Source organism: Anser anser (genome assembly GCF_964211835.1).
Source record: "Anser anser genome assembly, chromosome: 12".
In the NCBI taxonomy this organism is placed as follows: domain Eukaryota; kingdom Metazoa; phylum Chordata; class Aves; order Anseriformes; family Anatidae; genus Anser; species Anser anser.
This window is the reverse complement of record NC_139733.1, coordinates 10,510,149-10,527,560: the sequence shown is the minus strand read 5'-3', so window position 1 is coordinate 10,527,560 and position 17,412 is coordinate 10,510,149. Positions and strand designations below refer to the sequence as shown.

The following is a 17,412-nucleotide window of genomic DNA, read 5'->3' as shown; positions in this document are numbered from 1 at the left end:
AGGCATTGCTATGACAAAGAAAGTTAGAGAAAGAGCCCTATTCTCTACTTCCACATCCCCAGAGATAAAAGAAAAAAAAGCCATTTCTGCAAGACCCTTTGCTTCAAAAGCAATCTTCCTTGGGGGAAAACCCTTGGACCACAAAGAACCAAATACACTGCAGAAGGGAGGGAAAAAACAAACAAAAACACAGCATAGCAGTTTTTTTGTTTTCTTTTGTTTTTAAATAGTTCTGATTAAATCAGCGTATTCAGAAAGGCTGAAAGGGAACATCAGACAGGCCAAGCAGCGAGCTGCAAATGCCAGGGGCGTGCCGGGGCAGTGAGGAGCTACTGACAGCAGGAGCACAAGTGTGGTCAGCGAGCAGCAGAGCCAGGCCTTCCTGCAGCCCGCACCCAGGAGCCCTCGCAGCAGCACGGCCGATCAGTGCAACCTCTCCTCCATGGGAAAGGGGCATGCAAGGAACTCACTTAGGCACGGGGGGCAGGTAACTGGGAGCGTGCAGCTCCATTTTATGCAGCACGTAACAGCAGACGTCAGGGGAAAGTTATCACTTTCAAGAAGGTTGATCCTGCATTCAGTGAAGCTACATTGCTGCCTCTTTGGTTTGCCAAAAATTGAGTTGCCAGTCACTCAGCTCAAGACCATTTACAGACCATGAAAAACCACCACATCTAAGTTCAAACCGCAAACTATTTTTAGCATAATCCACATATTTTTGGCTTATTAATCCCACACTGGCTGACACTTTCTTACTTGTACCTACACTCTCTCCATGCACATAATGTAGTCATACACACAAAAACGAGAAAACATGCGCTTTGGTGAAGTGGGCAACTTTATGCAGACATTTCACAGGCATCATCCTCTGCAAAGGCAGAGCACAGGTGAAGCAAACATCTCCTCCTGCCCTCCCGGGCTCACACCCAGCTACTGGAATCACCCGTATCCATTCCCCACAGGAACTATCCAGTGCTGCCTAAGATACTCCACTGGGAAAGATTTCCTGCTGCCTTTCTGACTTGATAGGGTGGACCACAGACCCCAGCAAGACGAAGGACTGCATGCAACCCAATACCCAAACAGGCCCATAAGAAGATGTATATTGCTCTCAGCCAGCTTCGGGTCAATCAACAGTTCCGCTGGCTCTCCCTGACATGTATGCAAGGCTTCATTTTTTGGGGCAAGAAGACAGAAAGGGTAGGTGCACTAGATCTACAGCTGGCACAAACATCTCATTCTTAAGCATATTTAGAGGGAAGAGAGAGTCCCCTGCTGCCCAAACGCTCAGAAACAAGAGATTTCTATAAGAGGAAGCCATCTGCCAAAGCACACTGCACTACACTCTAGCATGCTGGGTAACTCCCAGACTTGTATTAAAAATTAAGAAAATTAAAATCATTCACCACTCCCTAGTGCCACACTGTTTGCACGGAGGCTTCCTTACATTGTAACACCTAGACAAACCCTTAGTTACATTTCAGAGAGCAACTGGTACCAGCTTACCACTGAAAGCAGAATGACCTGCTCCCAATCACCAGCAGTTAGCCAGCACCACCTGCCATACACCTTTCTTAAGGCTTAATACCCAGAAAGAGTCAAGAGAAGAAAATGAAGGGAGGTGCTGAAGCAGAGGCCCATCCCCAGCAGTGAGTACCCACCTCACAACTCCGCTGCAAAGCACTTGGCCTGCTCAGGCCCACCGTTACCCTCAGTCCTCACTGGAGACTCTTTGTTCAAAAAGAACACTACGATACGTGTGACAGGAAGGAACCAGCTACAAAAAGCTTAAGGGAGGCTTCCAGGATCTCAGAAGAGATCAGCAAGTTGATTTTGACTCCCGAACACCTGAACGGAGGTTTGATTTTTAACATCAGTCACTTGAATGAAATATTTCATCTCTCTGCCTTGAGGTTCAGTGAGCTTACATTTTGAAACAGAACAAGGAGTAATATGTAGTGATATTAAGGCTGATTCATAACAAAACCAATCAGTGGAAAGACTGTTGTCAGTTACAACCGGCTTTCAACCAAGATCCTACTGTATGCTTCCTTTAGCCTCTTCCACAGTGAGTACCACAGCTGAGGAAGGAACACAGACTTCACCAACTCCAAAAATTATCTAGGATTTCTACCTGAAGCACGAGAAGAAGCTGCACCAGAATCTGTAACTGCTGAATAATCTTTCAGACTTTCAATTCTTTGGTTAGTGTTTTCACATCCACATCTGAAAAGATCTCCCATTTGATCCATGACACGCATATGACTACTGATTACATTAATTGTTGGAGACCATCAGGCATTTACAGCTCTTTCACACAAGAACTGTGTTCCAAATCACTGCTTAACACATTAATCAGACAAGCTGCTGTACGTACATCTCACTGTGCTCATGATGACAAGGAAAGGAAATCTACCCCATGCTCAATGATCCCCTTTCTGCAGGCTTTTAAATGGCACCCAATATGTAGTACAGTCTTTTCTAGATCATGAGTTCCGGTAATAGTTCTCACATGTTTCCCTGATGCTTGTCCTGGACTCTGGGTTTTTACAGAAGTACGGAATTACTCTAAAGCAAGGCTCTGCAAGAAAGCGAGACTCAAGTTCAGCTGAGCTATGCCACTAGCTACAAAAAGGAAAGAAGGAAAGAACTAACAAACCATACCACTGCAAGCCATGACCTGCACCAGCATCCGAGTCCCTCACTAACTTCCAATGCTGCCTTCTCTTTTTGAAGAACTGAAACTACCTTCTACTCTTCCCCGCTAACTTCACTCTGAAGAATCTCCCCTCCTGTCCTACAGGCTTGACAGTGAATTTAAACCCAAAGCATACAAATAAGAAACATCAAGCATGCACCTGAATTTTCTAAGAAGTAGGAGCATTCAAGGCACACTAGCATATACTTTTCTTTTTAACCTCAACTGGTACCTGCCGCAGCAAAAGCACACAAAAGACCTTGTTCCTTGAATAAGGACGAAAAGCCCAGTTTTCTACAAACGGGTACTTATGTTCCCATCCCCTCCTTTTCACAAATAATCCCATGACAAACCCAGAGCAGTGCCACCAGACCTTCAGTCTCTCCGCCCCCAGTCCTGCTCCAAGCACTCCTGCCCACGCAGCACCCTCCCGGTCCCTGCTGTGCTCACACCAACAGCTCTCCCTCCACCTTCTCCAGCAAGCGAACAACAAAGTTGGATCAGGAAGAGTCCTCACAAAACTCGGATATCCATTCTTTTCAGCAAGTCAGCAGCTGTTTATCTGCAGGTCTATCCACACAACACCAACTAACTCCTTCTTCCCCAGCCAGACAGCAATTTTCATAACATTTGTAGGAAATGTATGCCTCAAGCTGCCAATTCTCATCATAAGATGATGCACGTCACTGGTGAAGAGGTGTTGTTACGTGAGGACAGAAAGCCTGTACACAAAGATTTTCACCCTCAGGAAGTCAGCCTAAATACAAAACCCATTTCGTGTTGTGGTTGGAACCAGAGAGGAAACACTGCCATCCCCATCCCATTGGCAACCAGGAGAAGTCCTAAAGTCCTAGCTGAATACATCACACGGCTTAACAGGGACTAAGCGGAGAAGCACTCTCAAAACCACCAAACACCCCAAGTTAAAACCCACACTGCAATACTACCACTTCTGACTCTAAGATCACACCTACATCCATACAAACCACACCGTAAAAGGCCAACATAAACAGCTGATTCCTTGCCCTTGCATGTCATTTGAGAACTGTTTTTCAATTTCATTCCTCCTGTATTTAGAAGTTTTTGGCCAATTTCTACTGTAATTGTGGACAACTAATACTTAGATCTCAAACTAGCAATAGATTAATTCTTATCTAGACCCACAGGCCAGCTTTTCATGAGAGTAATCACGTTGTCATTATCATTTGGTCACTCTTCTCTAGAATAAAGGAGTCAAGACACATCAGCCTCCTCGCAGAGAAGTATATTCAATCCCCAGGTCACCTCAGTAACAGGAACGCAGCCGTACACTAGACTGCAGCTGAATCATTCGCTGCTGTGCTAAACTCTGCCTGAAAGTCTCTACTGCATGTAGAGACCATACTGGAAGTCTCTACTCTGATGCACCTTCGGAGTTGCGCTTTTCCACAGGCATTTCAAGGTGTGATTCATTCCTCGTTCAGCCAAATAACACCTATATATTTCCTTCATGACCCCTGGCTAATGAATTCTTTTGTTCATTCTCAAGAGTAAAAACATGTTCTTCTGGGCAAAATATTCATTGGAACTAAAAATTACTCCCATCCACTGATCACCTCGTTTTCCTGACAAATCAGGAAGTCCCCAGGTATTAGTAGCATCCCCCCCAAACCCTCTTACACAGAAGGTTTGAGTACATCCCTCTGTATAGCTTCAGTCCCAAGACAGATCACTGAAGCACATCCTTAGTCACCTCCCACCTGCTGCCAAGCTATTACAGTTTCTGGCAATAAGGTAAGAGAGACGATGAAGTGTAATATACATCCCGCAACACAGAACCCAGTTGCAATGGCTGACGTGGCTTCCCAGGTTATCGAAGATGGAGTTTTTCCTACTTTGGTGGAGGTTTATTTTTTTCTCCATCTCTCTGAAACTTTTCATTTTAAACTTGTAATAAACTGCTCCAGTGATGCAGAGAAGCTGCAGTGTTCATCAGCTCAAAGCACTCCTTCATTTAGTAACTGCCTTCTACGTGATGATGTGAAAGCCAGCAGTATGTTATAAGCTGTGCTCAGGGAAGACAGACCTTTTCTAAGTCTTGCAGTCCTGCTTTCCCATACATCACTGTGAAGCGCAGAGCGTGCAAACCAACATTCAGCAGCAGGAAACAGAAAGGAAGATAGTGATCGAAAAGCAGAAGCTGCAGTACAGAACTGTAACTAGGACATTGAGACGCTCCATCCTTTTGTGGAAGCAGCAAGGGAAGCATTAGTTTTGTGCATGTGTGCTTACAGATTTACTTTTCATTCTTATCAATTAAGTGGTGAAAATAAACATATAAAATTTGTTTTAAATAACCAATGAACAGCTTCTAACCCACTAACTCTGAATAGAGTAACAGGTGCTGTTTATGAAGGCAGGTTTTCCTCCACCCTTGTGATTTAACACATATATACTTAATGTAGTCAGCCATATAAAGTAGAGGATTAACTACATACATTTATTTTTTTCTTGAGAATCACCTAAACGTGCTCCCTGCACTAAAATAAATCGGCAGAAATTGACAGCCTAATTAATTACATAATCAGCTCATAAGCATTTGACAAATTTTAATTAGCAGTTATTTACTAAAAAGATCTTTCACCTTCTCAGCTTTTTCTTTTAATTCATTCTCATTATTTAATGCTTGCTTTAGAAGCCTAATATAACTAATCACATCGCTTCAATAAATATTTTCATTCAGACAGAGACTGCTTTAAAAGTATTAAAACACTAGAGGGCTAGAGTTTGTTATCTTCAATAATCCATTTGGAAGTCTTACTGGCAGCTTTTACAGCAGGCCATCCTCAGCAATGCCCATGAAAGAACTGCCTGCCTTCCAACAGCAAGTCCAGAGTTTTGAAAGCACAGTTAGGAGAAGAGGCACTGAATATAAGTACTTGCAAATGGAATTGAAGGGAATTATTCACAGCCAATTGCACATCGTAGCTGAGAAGGACAAGCAAGGAAGAACTTCAGTGCTGTTAGAGTTTTACATGTATTTATTTTAAACATCCCAAACAACCTTTCAATATCTTTCTTGCAAAAGTATACAGGGGCCTGCAGTAGAGTTGGGCAATACAGTACAGAACTTTAAGCACCAAAAACTTCTTTTACTTGCAGCTGGACAGGCAAGGAGAACTTCAAACCTGTGAAAAAGCCACCGATGTTCACATCAGTAAATTTAACATGTTCTCATGCAGCCCAGGTAGCTGTAAAGGGCGCATGTACAAGGGTGCCAGCAAGCATGTGAGAAATGTCTTTTTACAGTCTTTGAAAGCAGAGTACAAAACCCTTCCACAGCAACTTGTTGTGAGGGGAAATGTGGAATCTTTCGGGGGGGGGGGGGGGGGGGGGGGGGAGTATATAAAGGCTCATCTCTGACCCAGGCTATGTGATCTGTGTCCTAACCTCCAATTTGCCTTCAACAAAGCCAACTGCATCTGAATTAACTCCTTTGTATCACCACTTTGCTCTGACAAATAGAGGTGAGCAGGCAGCAGGGCCTGGCTCTCCAGAGATACCTGAGTATCCCACCAGTAATCTGTTCATGGTATTGTGATGCTTGCAGAAATCTGATTTTTTTTCCCACCCAATTTCTGTCAATAGAGAAATAACATCCATTGTCCTAATCCAAAGGCAATGCAAAAACTTCTCATAGTTTAAGGAGCATGCAGAAAATACACAGGGTTTCTTTGGATAGACAGCAATAAAAACAAAAACAATTCATAAAACCCAAACATAAACTCCTAGCAGCAACTCATACCAAGAAATTTCTTTTTACATGCATTATTTTGCTTGTGAAACCAGGGTAACTTGCATCAGAAAAAAAATCTATATATATAGATTTTTTTTTGGTAGTGCATCTCCTAACAATAAAACTTTATCAATACCATTATACCTTCCATAGCCTAGTTTCTCCAAAATGCACGAAAACAACCAGTCTCAAGTTCTGGTGCTTCTCTCACCACCTGTAGTAACTAAGCTCTAGACACAAGCAGCATTTTTTGCTTACTCTCCCTCTCTGGAGGACTAACCACCAATTTCAATTATAGGAAGAGCAATTAACACAACCCAACAATAAAAACAGTAACAACAACAAACACGCACCCTTGTCTAGACAGCACCAAAGTTCACAAAGAGTCACCTAGCATGTCAGACCTACCTATACATGTGTTGCCTGAAACAACAACAAAGAAATCTCAGCAATATTCCTAGAACTACAGAACGAACAAAAACAAATGCTTACTTCAGGGAACATTCTATTCTAGATGCCTCTTCGAGGCTGGTTTACAACCTTAATTGAGATTTCCTCTTTATCCCCTCATGCATCTCCCTTAACAAAATTAGTCCACCTGCTTTTCAGTTAAGGCAGCATACGTATTTTCTTATTTGAGGACAGCGGCCAAGCAGCACATAAAACTCTGAATATCAAACCCTGTGGCACTGGTATTTCACAGCAAAGAAAAGTGACCACATCAATAGAACACAGGAAAACCAACAGGACTTGAAAAAACAATTATTTTCTGCAGCATATGTTACAATAACACCAGCAAGTTTAGTACTGGGACAACAGAGGTGGTTTTGTTTTTTGTTTTGTTAGGTTTTTTTTTAAACCAAGAGTAAAGGTATGAACAAGGCTGGGATACTTTGTATTCTCTAAACATCCACACAACATGTAACCAAACTTGTTACTTTTACATATTCTCAGTGTTTGTCCCATACCTATGGTTTCACATCTAAAACACTAAACTTGATTGCATTTTTTTTTATTTAAACAAAAGTTCATTCCTTAATTCTATTATTTATTATGAAGATGTATGGGACGTATTTAGCAAAGCATTTGTTGCACTAGGTGAAAAACTAGCAAAAAGCATTCTGATACATTTTGTTGCTCACTGACACATTCAGAATTTGTTATAAGCATTGTTGCGCTCCGGCTCTTAATTGCATACAAGTCAACCTGCAAAATCCCACTTTACCATACAAGTTAACAGATCTTCGTAACAAGTCGGATTATATATTTTAAAAATATTTGCAGAAAGGGATTATCACCACCCACTGTGGAACTTATGTAACTATACGTACACCTGATAACTGTAACTTTAACGAAGCATTTAGCTAAGTAGCCAGGACAGGCGCTACCTACTTTTATTATTATACCGTGAACATCGCATCAACGGTTTATTTGAAACATTCAACCAAAATAAAAAGGAAGCTAAGGAAAGACCGTGCCTTCCTTCGATGATGCACAACATTCCTGCACTTACCAAAAATTGCTCGGTACGCTCTGTAGCCCTGACGTTTACCAAACAAAAAAGGGAGAAGCCATCGGGGGCGAGCTCTGGAAGCAGGGCACGCGCTCGGGGGCGGCGAGGCGCGGCTCCCACCCACGGCCGGCAGCGGCCCCGCGCTGCGCCGCAGGACCCCGCCGGCCGCTCCCGCCCCCCGCAGCAGGTGCATCGCCGACGCCCCCTAATGACACCGCGCCGGAGCCGTTCCCGTGCTCCAAACTCCACATAAACAAGCTCGCCACAAAGCGCGGATTAAGACGGAGGGGGGAGGTAGGGGAAAAAAAAAAAAAAAAGGCAAAAAAAAAAAAGCATCGCGCGCTTAAGTCGATGAGGGGCTGAGCGCCGCGGGCGCGGCCGGGCCGCGCAGCCCGCTCCTGTCAGCCGCCGCCGGGGAGAGCCCCGAGGCCGAGCGCCGGGGCGAGCCGAGCACGGCCGGGGGCGACCCCCGCGGGGCGGCGGCCGGGGCCCGGCGGCGGGGGCGAGTGGCCGGGCCGAGGGGCGGCAGCACCTACCCACGCCGTATTTCTCCTCCTCGGTCGGGCTCCACATGCTGCTGCTGCTGCTGTTGCGGCGGCGGCCGGCCGCGGATCCCCTGGGCAGAGCGAAGCGGACGAGCGCCGCTCATGGAGCGGGGGCGGCTTCGGCTTCTCCTCCTCCCCCCTCAGCGGGGGCGCTGCTCCGCGGCCGCCGCACCGGCAGCCCCCGCCTGGGCTCCCCGCACCCTTGAGGGTCCCGGCAGGGCGAGAGCTGAGGGGATGGGGGGAAGGAGGGGGAACGAGAGGAGGTCGCCCCCTCCCACTGCCCGTCCGTCCCGCCCGCAGGGGCGACGGCCGCGGCTCCCCTCAGCGCCCGGGCTGTGGCGGGACGCCCGGTGGCCCTCCCGGCGCGGCCCTGCCGACGCGGCGGCCCCGCGGAGCCCCCAGCCCCGGCCGCCCCCAGCCGCCGCCGCTCCCGTCACGGCCGCCGAAGGACTCGCGCTGCCGCGCCCCCCCCACCGCCTCAGCGGAGCCCGGCGCGCATGCGCGGCTCGCACCGCCTCCTCCCCCCCCCCGCCCCCCTCCCCTCCCCCTCCCGCGCGGCCGCACGAGGAGCGCGCGGGCGCGAGGCGCGGGGGCGGCAGCCCATGGCCCGGCTCCCCCCCCCCCCCGCCCCACAGCACAGGGCGGGAAACGGCTGCTGGGGAGCGGCCGAGGTCCTGTCAGCGCTCGGGGGCTGCGACACCGGAGGGGGCACCGGGCTAAAAAGGGAATGGGCTCTCTGGGAGGCGAAAATTCACGCGCCCCTCGGGAGACCAGCGTGTGTACGACACCGACTTATTTTACATTACGCGTTATTAATTTCCAAAGCTTCTAAGCACCTGGCAAAATGCGGACAGGTGGCGCAACAATCGGTTATCTTTCCACTGAGCCCGAATTTGAATTCCTCACGACACAGTGAAAGCTGAGGTGCGTAATCCCAAACTTTAACTGGAATTGTGGTCTCTGCAAATCCCCCAGCATGTTAGCAATTTTTCTCCAGTCAGAGCCTTCCCAAAGCAGGAAGAAACAACGCTCTCTCTACAGCATTTTCAGAAACCTTTGTAAATTGCTTGATGTAAAGTTTTAGGATTACATCAAACTTTTTAATAATATAACTTCAGATGTACCCAACACTTTTTATAGAATATCTGTTCCATCATTATGTAATAAAACAGAATGAAAGTCATCTATTTGCACTACAGAACTTAGGTTGCTGTGGAAACCTTCATTATTTATTTTTTTAACGTGTGCAACTTACTTTTCAACACTGAAGATGGCCAGCTTTCTGTTTAGGTTTTTGTTTGGTTTGGAGCTGTTGGATTTTCCTGTGCAGAGTACAAACAGAAAGCGGCCAATAAGTACGCGTGTTTTACATTATTGATGTAGAAACCCCAACTTATTCAATCACATTTTAATTCAGATTCATAGTTAAGCATATATATTTACAATAGCTTCATTACTTCCCTTCCTGAGGCACTCCCACAGCATGCAGAAATAGCTTTCCAAAGGGACAAAAACTGACATTGAGTTGCATCTGTTGGAGATAGGCTGCTGCTGGTATTTAGAACCTCAGATGTATGTTTTTTCAGTAATAAATACCTGTTCGTCTCTTGCTAGTACTTTGGGAGCAGAAAACCTCTGTAATGACGTTCAGTTAATTCTTCAAGCTCTGTTTCCTCATTCCCCAGCACTTCATGGATACTTCTTGCTGCCAATTGACGAGCAGCGAAGCAGATCCCTTTCCTGCTTAAGAAAAATTAAAGAACAAAGCAGAATTTTCTTCAAAATACAACCACGTCCAAGCTCATGCTTCTCATTAAAGTAAGTATGGAATGAAGGTGGACTTGGAAAGAGAAGGAGCGAACCTCCAAAGGTTTAATGAACTTGAGGACACAGAAATCTACAAAATAGCTGAAAGAACAGGACCTGCAACAAACTAAAACATTTTGCTTCAGAACAACTGTGATTTTTATTTCCACATCATGGACATACAAACAATAGCATTAGCAGGTAGAGTTACACCGATGATAGATTACTTGTATGTGAAATATAGTGTTACTACTTATGTCTTTCCAACACTTTTCTGCACTGCTGCTGGTGATACCTATTTTTGAACAGTTACTAGAGGGGTGCATGACCTGCTTAAGAAAACAAAACAAAACAAAAAACACAAAACAGTACATCTAACTGTAGTGTTAGTGGGATGCAAGTTTGCATAACATAAAGCTACCAAATATATTTACACCTGTTCCTCTGATTCGCATTCACCAGCTTAATGAGTCTCCTACCACCTCTACATACATACTGATTGCTTTGGTAAATATTCTTAGCCAAAGCGTAGCATAAAACAAACACCTCATCCTGTAAGCAGGCAGCGGCACTAATCTCCCAGGCAGCAAATAGGTATTCCGGATCATCCATATGCAGAAGAGACAGACCAACGCAAACAGCAGCTATTGTGCAGGGCTGCAAAACAACCATTTCTTCCCACTTTTACCTCTCAACACAGCTGACTACTGTTCACACTGTTCTGTAAAGCACAGAAAAGTATAATAGTATTGTGCAAAGGCAAGCAAGAAATTTAGAGGGTTACATGTCCAAATTTTGTCGTTCTGGAGCTGTTTTTAAATTTTCCTTACTAAGTGGAGTGAAAATTTCAAAACCACCACTGCAGAACTGAAATCCAATGCCTGCTTCATTAGATTATTTAGATGTTTTGAAGGTTTTGTTAAGAAGTTTTTAAAATTAACTTCATCAATTAAAGTAAATTTGAAAATTTGCTGCATATGCCAGAGCTCCTACAAGAAGAACTTCTTCCACTGGACATCATGGATCCCAAACGCTTTTCAGAGAAAAGGAGCTTTCCCTTACAGAAAGTCACAGGGAAAAAAAAAATGTTAATTATTTTGCATAACTCTGATAAAAGTTACTTAACGACTACTGTGCATGTACAGGAGCTGTTGTGTCAGAAATGTGGTGAATTGCTCATGGTTAAGTTACCACAAATGCAATTGCCCTTAACCAAGCAGAACACACGTTAACGTTCAATACAGTATTAATTAAAGTACATCTTATATCATACTATCTTGCTATAATATAGATGTGATCTGAAAGACAGCTGGCTAGGGAATGGAGAGATTTGACACAGTTTCTTTCTCTTAAATAGATCAAGGGAACTGTACAATCCTTTCAAACGCTCTACAAGGGACAATGGAAGGTCAGAGTGCAGAAAGCAGGGATTCTCATACCTCCCTGCAAGCAAATTCTTCCCAGTTATCTCAGCCTTACAGTATTGTGGAACATAACACCTCCTGCCCTCCCTTTCAGGTAAGAGCATCCCTATACTTTACCCTTTCTCCCCATTCTCAGAGCTATAGATGCTGGTACTCCTACTTCCATTATTACTGCAAATCTGTTTTACAAACACAGCCCGGATCTCCTGCTATCAGAGAAAAATCAGCGATGACTTTTAACCTCGCTCTAACAGTCAGCTTATTTGCTTACATTACTTCCTTTTCCACACTTACACTTCCAACTTTGCATGCTTGTTTCTTTTATAGTTCATATTCTCCCCCTGTTCATAAGATGGTTTAAGCCATTAAACAACTTGGCTTTCCTATAAAATTACAAATTGCAAGGAGAAGCAAAAGGATCTGAAGCAAATACACTCTATCATCATCTCCCACAACCTCGCAGGTCCTTTTGAAGCACAAAGCATTTCTCCTTTGTCCCTCAAAATAAGGATTCACAGATCTCAATAACTGAGCTGTTCTTGTTTTGATGAAGTAATCATGAAACTTTTAAGTGGGAGGTCTCAGCTCTCGATGTATGGATCCAAATTATGTTATTTTTCCTATAGCCCAAGGCCATCTCACAGACTTTTTCCTTAGGAAGAAAGGACTAAACTGCCACAGTGGGAATCTAAAGGTAGCAAATGGACAACAGTATTTTCCTTTAGAGCACTAGCCATTGCAGTGTTTGTGCTCCACAACCTCATTCACCCAAACACGCTTTCATCAGTATAATTTCTGATTATTGCTCAGGATTAGGGAAGATTTTAAAGACCATTATCTTTAGATTTATTTTTTTTTTTTAATTCAGAACAAGCTCTTTATTAGTAGCCTTCTCTCCTCCCACACCTCAACATTTCTCAGAGCGGCAGGCAAGGAAAGCCAACCCCTACGCGCCAGGCAGCATTTTCAGCTAGCACTTATGACTCTATCATGTGTTCATTATTGAATGCCTGAAATGGGAGCCTATGATTGAAAGCAACCAAAACACATCTAACCTTATCATGTGCGACACAGGAAATGTATTTTTCAGGTAATCCTAGGAACTTCTCAGTGACTATAGTTCAATCTTTCCATTCCTTTAGCACCAAAATTTTTCTTTGATGAAAAGTGGAAGTCAGCATAAAATATTCCAGTACTTCCTGTATTTTTTGGTCTAATCTTCAAAGCAAGGGAAAGCTAAAGTCATCCTGGGACAAGGAGAGGGGGGAAAGAGGTACTTTCAAATATCTCCAGAACATCAGACATTTGGAGTTAAGTCTCACCTTCAAAAAAAACACAACCAAAAAAAACCAACAAACACACCCACAAAGAAACAAAAAAATCCACAATGACCAACTAAGAGCAAAGAACACAACTTGCAGTTACAAGTATGCTAACTTACTTTTACTCTATTTGTAACATTGCTTGAAAACCAATTTTAAAATCAGGAAAGAGCAGAACTTGCATAAGAACAAATACGGATCAAATTTTTATGCCAACATCAAACAATTTGTAAGTTTATATGTTGTTTGCCTAGAAGGTGTCCAAATTAAGGCAGATAATTATTTTAATTTATTTTCAGCAGAAAAGTAGAGAATGGACTGACTAATGTGTTAATACAAATAGCGTTCATCAAGTATAATTACTAAAAATTCAGTGCAGGTGGTAATTTTGTAGTCAGCTGGACCTTTATTTGTTATCACCTCAGTGTCATAACAGCTCATGCTGAACAAACATTTTCCTGATACTAAAGCAGAATACTTTGTTCTTCAATTTGTAAAAAGGGAAATATTCATTTGAATCTTCATGTTTCATAAATACTCAAGAAATTTAAGAAAAACACTATTGCAGCCTCATTCTCACTTATCCCTAATATCCTCACTACAGCAAATTACCTAGTAAAAGAGAGAGAAATTATAAAATGTTAATTAGCATTGTTGTGACAAATTGGTACCTTTTCCTATTAATTTCTTCTAATGTTCAGGATACAAGAAGCCCTTCCAAAGTAACAATTAGCTCCTGTCATTTTTTTAAAAGAGACTTCAGAAATTATTTGTGAACTCTTCTTGTGAACATGATTTTTTTTTTTGTCTTTTTGGTGGTGGTGGTGGTCTTTCATTTCTGATCTTAGGTATCATATATTTATTTATTGCCTTGAAAGATTTGATTCTAAGAAATCTATACTACTGAGAGAAAACATCTGAGAACTGGTTGCATCACTCCTGGAAATGCAACAGGGCCGCCGTTTCAGAGGCTGCCTTAAGTGTTTTTAACTGTCACTTAACCAATCCCTAGCCAAATCTCTTCAAGGGAATGCAGAGTAATTTATTACTGTTTGTTTTGTTTGTTTGTTTGTTTGTTTTTTCCTCCAGTGCTCTGTCTCATGTTATTGCTTTGTTTCAAGGACAACTGAGCCTTGGTTTGTAGGGAAGAAAACAACCTAACGTACCTCCGGGGTTAGGGGCTGAAGGCTCACAGCTTGCTCTCCCTCCCTGGCACACGCTGTCGATCTGTAAAACAGACAGGGAGCGGGTTGATTTGCCTTTGAACCGTCTGACAGGCCAGGGCAGGAAGACCCGCGGCCGGGCTGCCCTCCGCCAGGCCCCGCGGCCCTACCGGCGCCCTGGACGCCCCCGCCTGCGGCGCGGCGCGGGGCCCGCCGGGCAGCGGCCATTTTGTGGGCCCGGCGCCCCTGGCGCTCTCCGTGGTGCTGCCGCGGGCGGGAAGCGATCGTGGCCGGGAAGCGATTGCGGCCCGCAGCGCGCCGCCGCCTGTTAGGGTCGCTGCCACCGGGCGGGACACGGCCTCCTGCCCCTGCTCCGCGGCCCGGCGTCAGTCGGCCCCAAATCCCGTTCCTCCGCGTCCTCATGAGGAAAGCAGTAGCTGGCCGTGCTGGTCGCCACGCGAGCTGGAGGACCAGCGGGCTGCGTTACTTCTGGCCACCAGCCTTTGACCTGTACAGAGAATATGTTCTTGCCTGGAACTAAAACTATCATCAACAAAAGGAAATTAGCATCAACAATAGGAAAAACGTGAGTCTGGAAGAACTGAGATGAATAATTTGAAGTCCTGATGAACCTATGTTCATCTCATTTTTACTTTGCAGATGGCTGGTGCATACAGCTTAGCCGGGGGCATGCTATTCCAGTTCAACTACTGAGAAGCGCGATGACTGGTATAAACAGTCATGGCAAGGTGCTCAATACCCAAGAAGCAGTGTTTACCATTTTCCTTCTATTGTACTGTCCATATTAATTACATATTTATTTATAAAACATGATAACCATCCTCTATGTTTGTCTGATTTTTTTTAACCAAAATACAGTATTGAATATATGTATATTCAAAATAAATACATAATGCCTTTTGATATTTAATAATTATATAATTAATATTTAAAAGATTATCTTTTTGTTGTTGCTAAATTGAAACAATTAAAATATGGATAGTTCAATAGATAGCTAAATCAAGTTTCTAATTGCTAGTGTCATGTGCCCAGAGGGAGATTTTCTACCTAAAAAGTAGATAATGGTTAAGTCTTTATACGAACTTCAGATTCCAAAAAGAATTCGAAATGTAATCCCTATGAAAGACATTAGAATATTCTAATCTTTAAAAGAAAAAGAGAGAGAGATCTTCTACTTGCGTTCTCAGCATTCCACTTCAGTCTTTTATAGATCAAACCTTTGGAGCCTGGTCTCACTCATGCCAAAACTATAACTACATCCAAAGACACTAAGCTGTGTCGCTTAGGTTAACTGGGAACAAAACAAAACAAAACAAGCTGACAGAAACATATTTTAGGAGCTTTGACCAGTGTAATGGAACCAAGATCATCTTGAGCAGAATAAGAGAATGTAGGAACATTTTGTTACTTGACACAGCAGAACAATTAGTCAAGAACAACAATTACCAAAACTGGCACGTCTCTGAGTGAAAAGGATTAAGTTACCATAAATCCATCCAGTCTGCTTACATCCAGCTCTGAAAGTGAATCAACACAAAGTGACCAGCAGCTGATTCATCTAAACAACAAAAGCATGGACACCTCGTCAGCTATCACCACAAAGAAGTAATCAATAATCACATAAACACAATCTAATGCCTTAATGTAGTACAGTTAAACTGGCAAGGAACTCTTTAATATACCCAACAATCTTCTACTCAGAAATAGATGACATCCATTTGTCCCCTCAAGGATATTGAATATTCACTTTTCTTTAGTGCTGTTCTTTACACTCTAGCAATCAGAAAATTTCTGACAGTTGTTCACCAAGCAAAAGGGCACAGATTCACGTCCTGTCTCCCCCCAAATGCTCAGTGAACATCCCTGGTGTAAACTCACACAGTAAAGACTTAGCCTAGAGCTCCTCAAGATGCTATCTATCTGTAGCAGACATGCAAACAGCAGCTCAGTCTATATGAGAGGTATTTTCCTGATAAACAGACAGAAATGTCCTATCATGGAGTGACTGATTGAGCCATTAGGAGAAAAAGCCCAGATTAAGCAGATCATCTCCACATGGAGAAAAACAAACAAACAAACAAACAAAAAACGTTTAAGATTGTACAGGTGCTAATTAAAGACAGAGAATATGTTTCTCACCTCCTGTAAGGCTATGCAATAAAATTTTAATTCTTTGTGTTGCCATCAACATACTAAATAACTAGCATTATAGCATCCGTTAACATAATTGTCTGTCAGAAGTAGAAGCGCACAGTTCTTCAAGAAAGCTCTCATTGATATATTCCATCTGAAGGCAGGCCATCAAAAGAGGAAGGTATACCCGTATTGTAAAGTTTTCAGTGATAGGCACAAAAATCTCAAAAACTGAAAGAATAATAAGGTAGGAAGAAACCTGCTATGACCCAGGTAGTGTTTCAGCCACAAACGTTTTAAGCGTAAAGGCAGCATCCATATTAAACCCATTCATTCGCTTAAAGCCAACATAAGATGTAGAAAAGACTTTGTAAAAGTTATTTTTACAGTCACATTTTTTTTCCTGCAAAGCATGGTACACAGCAGGGGACAGACTCAGTTAGAAGATTTATTTTTCATTTATGATTTATAAATTATCCACCATATTGTCACATTTCCATCAGGTTTTGGATTGGCTATGGACATTGCTACCTTCCTACACGGGATAAACAAACTCATATATTTGTTTAGTAGCACTAAATCCAGCAACCAATATAAATATTCAACATGCCTGTCAACCAAAGTGCAAACATACACTGCAAACAGATTGCTTGACTACCTGAACCTGTTAGGATTATGAAGTTAAGATTCAGGCAATTTTTATTAACTCCTTTATTTTTTCCCTATTGGGAATGGAGAAGGATCTACACGAATTTAGATCACACAGAATCACACAGAATTTTCTAGGTTGGAAGAGACCTCCAAGATCACCCAGTCCAACCTCCTACCTAATACTAACAAGTCCTCCACTAAACCATATCACTAAGCTCAACACCTAAACGTCTCTTAAAGACCTCCAGGGATGGTGACTCAGCCACTTCCCTGGGCAGCCTATTCCAATGCCTAACAACCCTTTCAGTAAAGAAGTTCTTCCTAACATCCAACCTAAACCTCCCCTGGCACAACTTTCGCC

The 17,412-nt window shown here is 43.3% G+C and overlaps 1 protein-coding gene across 17 annotated transcripts in view; it reads right to left on the bottom strand.

Annotated features, from left to right (window-relative positions):
* Window positions 1–14,389, bottom strand: part of DOCK3 (dedicator of cytokinesis 3) — a 224,799-nt gene extending 210,410 nt beyond the window's left edge. For 4 of the 17 annotated variants that reach the window (XM_083795731.1, XM_083795747.1, XM_083795742.1 and 1 more), the window contains exon 1: window positions 7,987–8,253. In XM_083795731.1, coding sequence (XP_083651857.1) covers window positions 7,987–8,179 — 193 coding nt within the window. In that variant the 5' untranslated portion in view covers window positions 8,180–8,253. Of the gene's footprint in view, window positions 1–7,986; window positions 8,256–8,522; window positions 9,005–9,786; window positions 9,854–10,127; window positions 10,272–14,249 lie in introns of those variants that run through there. The other 13 variants (XM_083795750.1, XM_083795738.1, XM_083795733.1 and 10 more) reach the window with 7 other exon arrangements.
* Window positions 14,390–17,412: the final 3,023 nt, after the last annotated feature.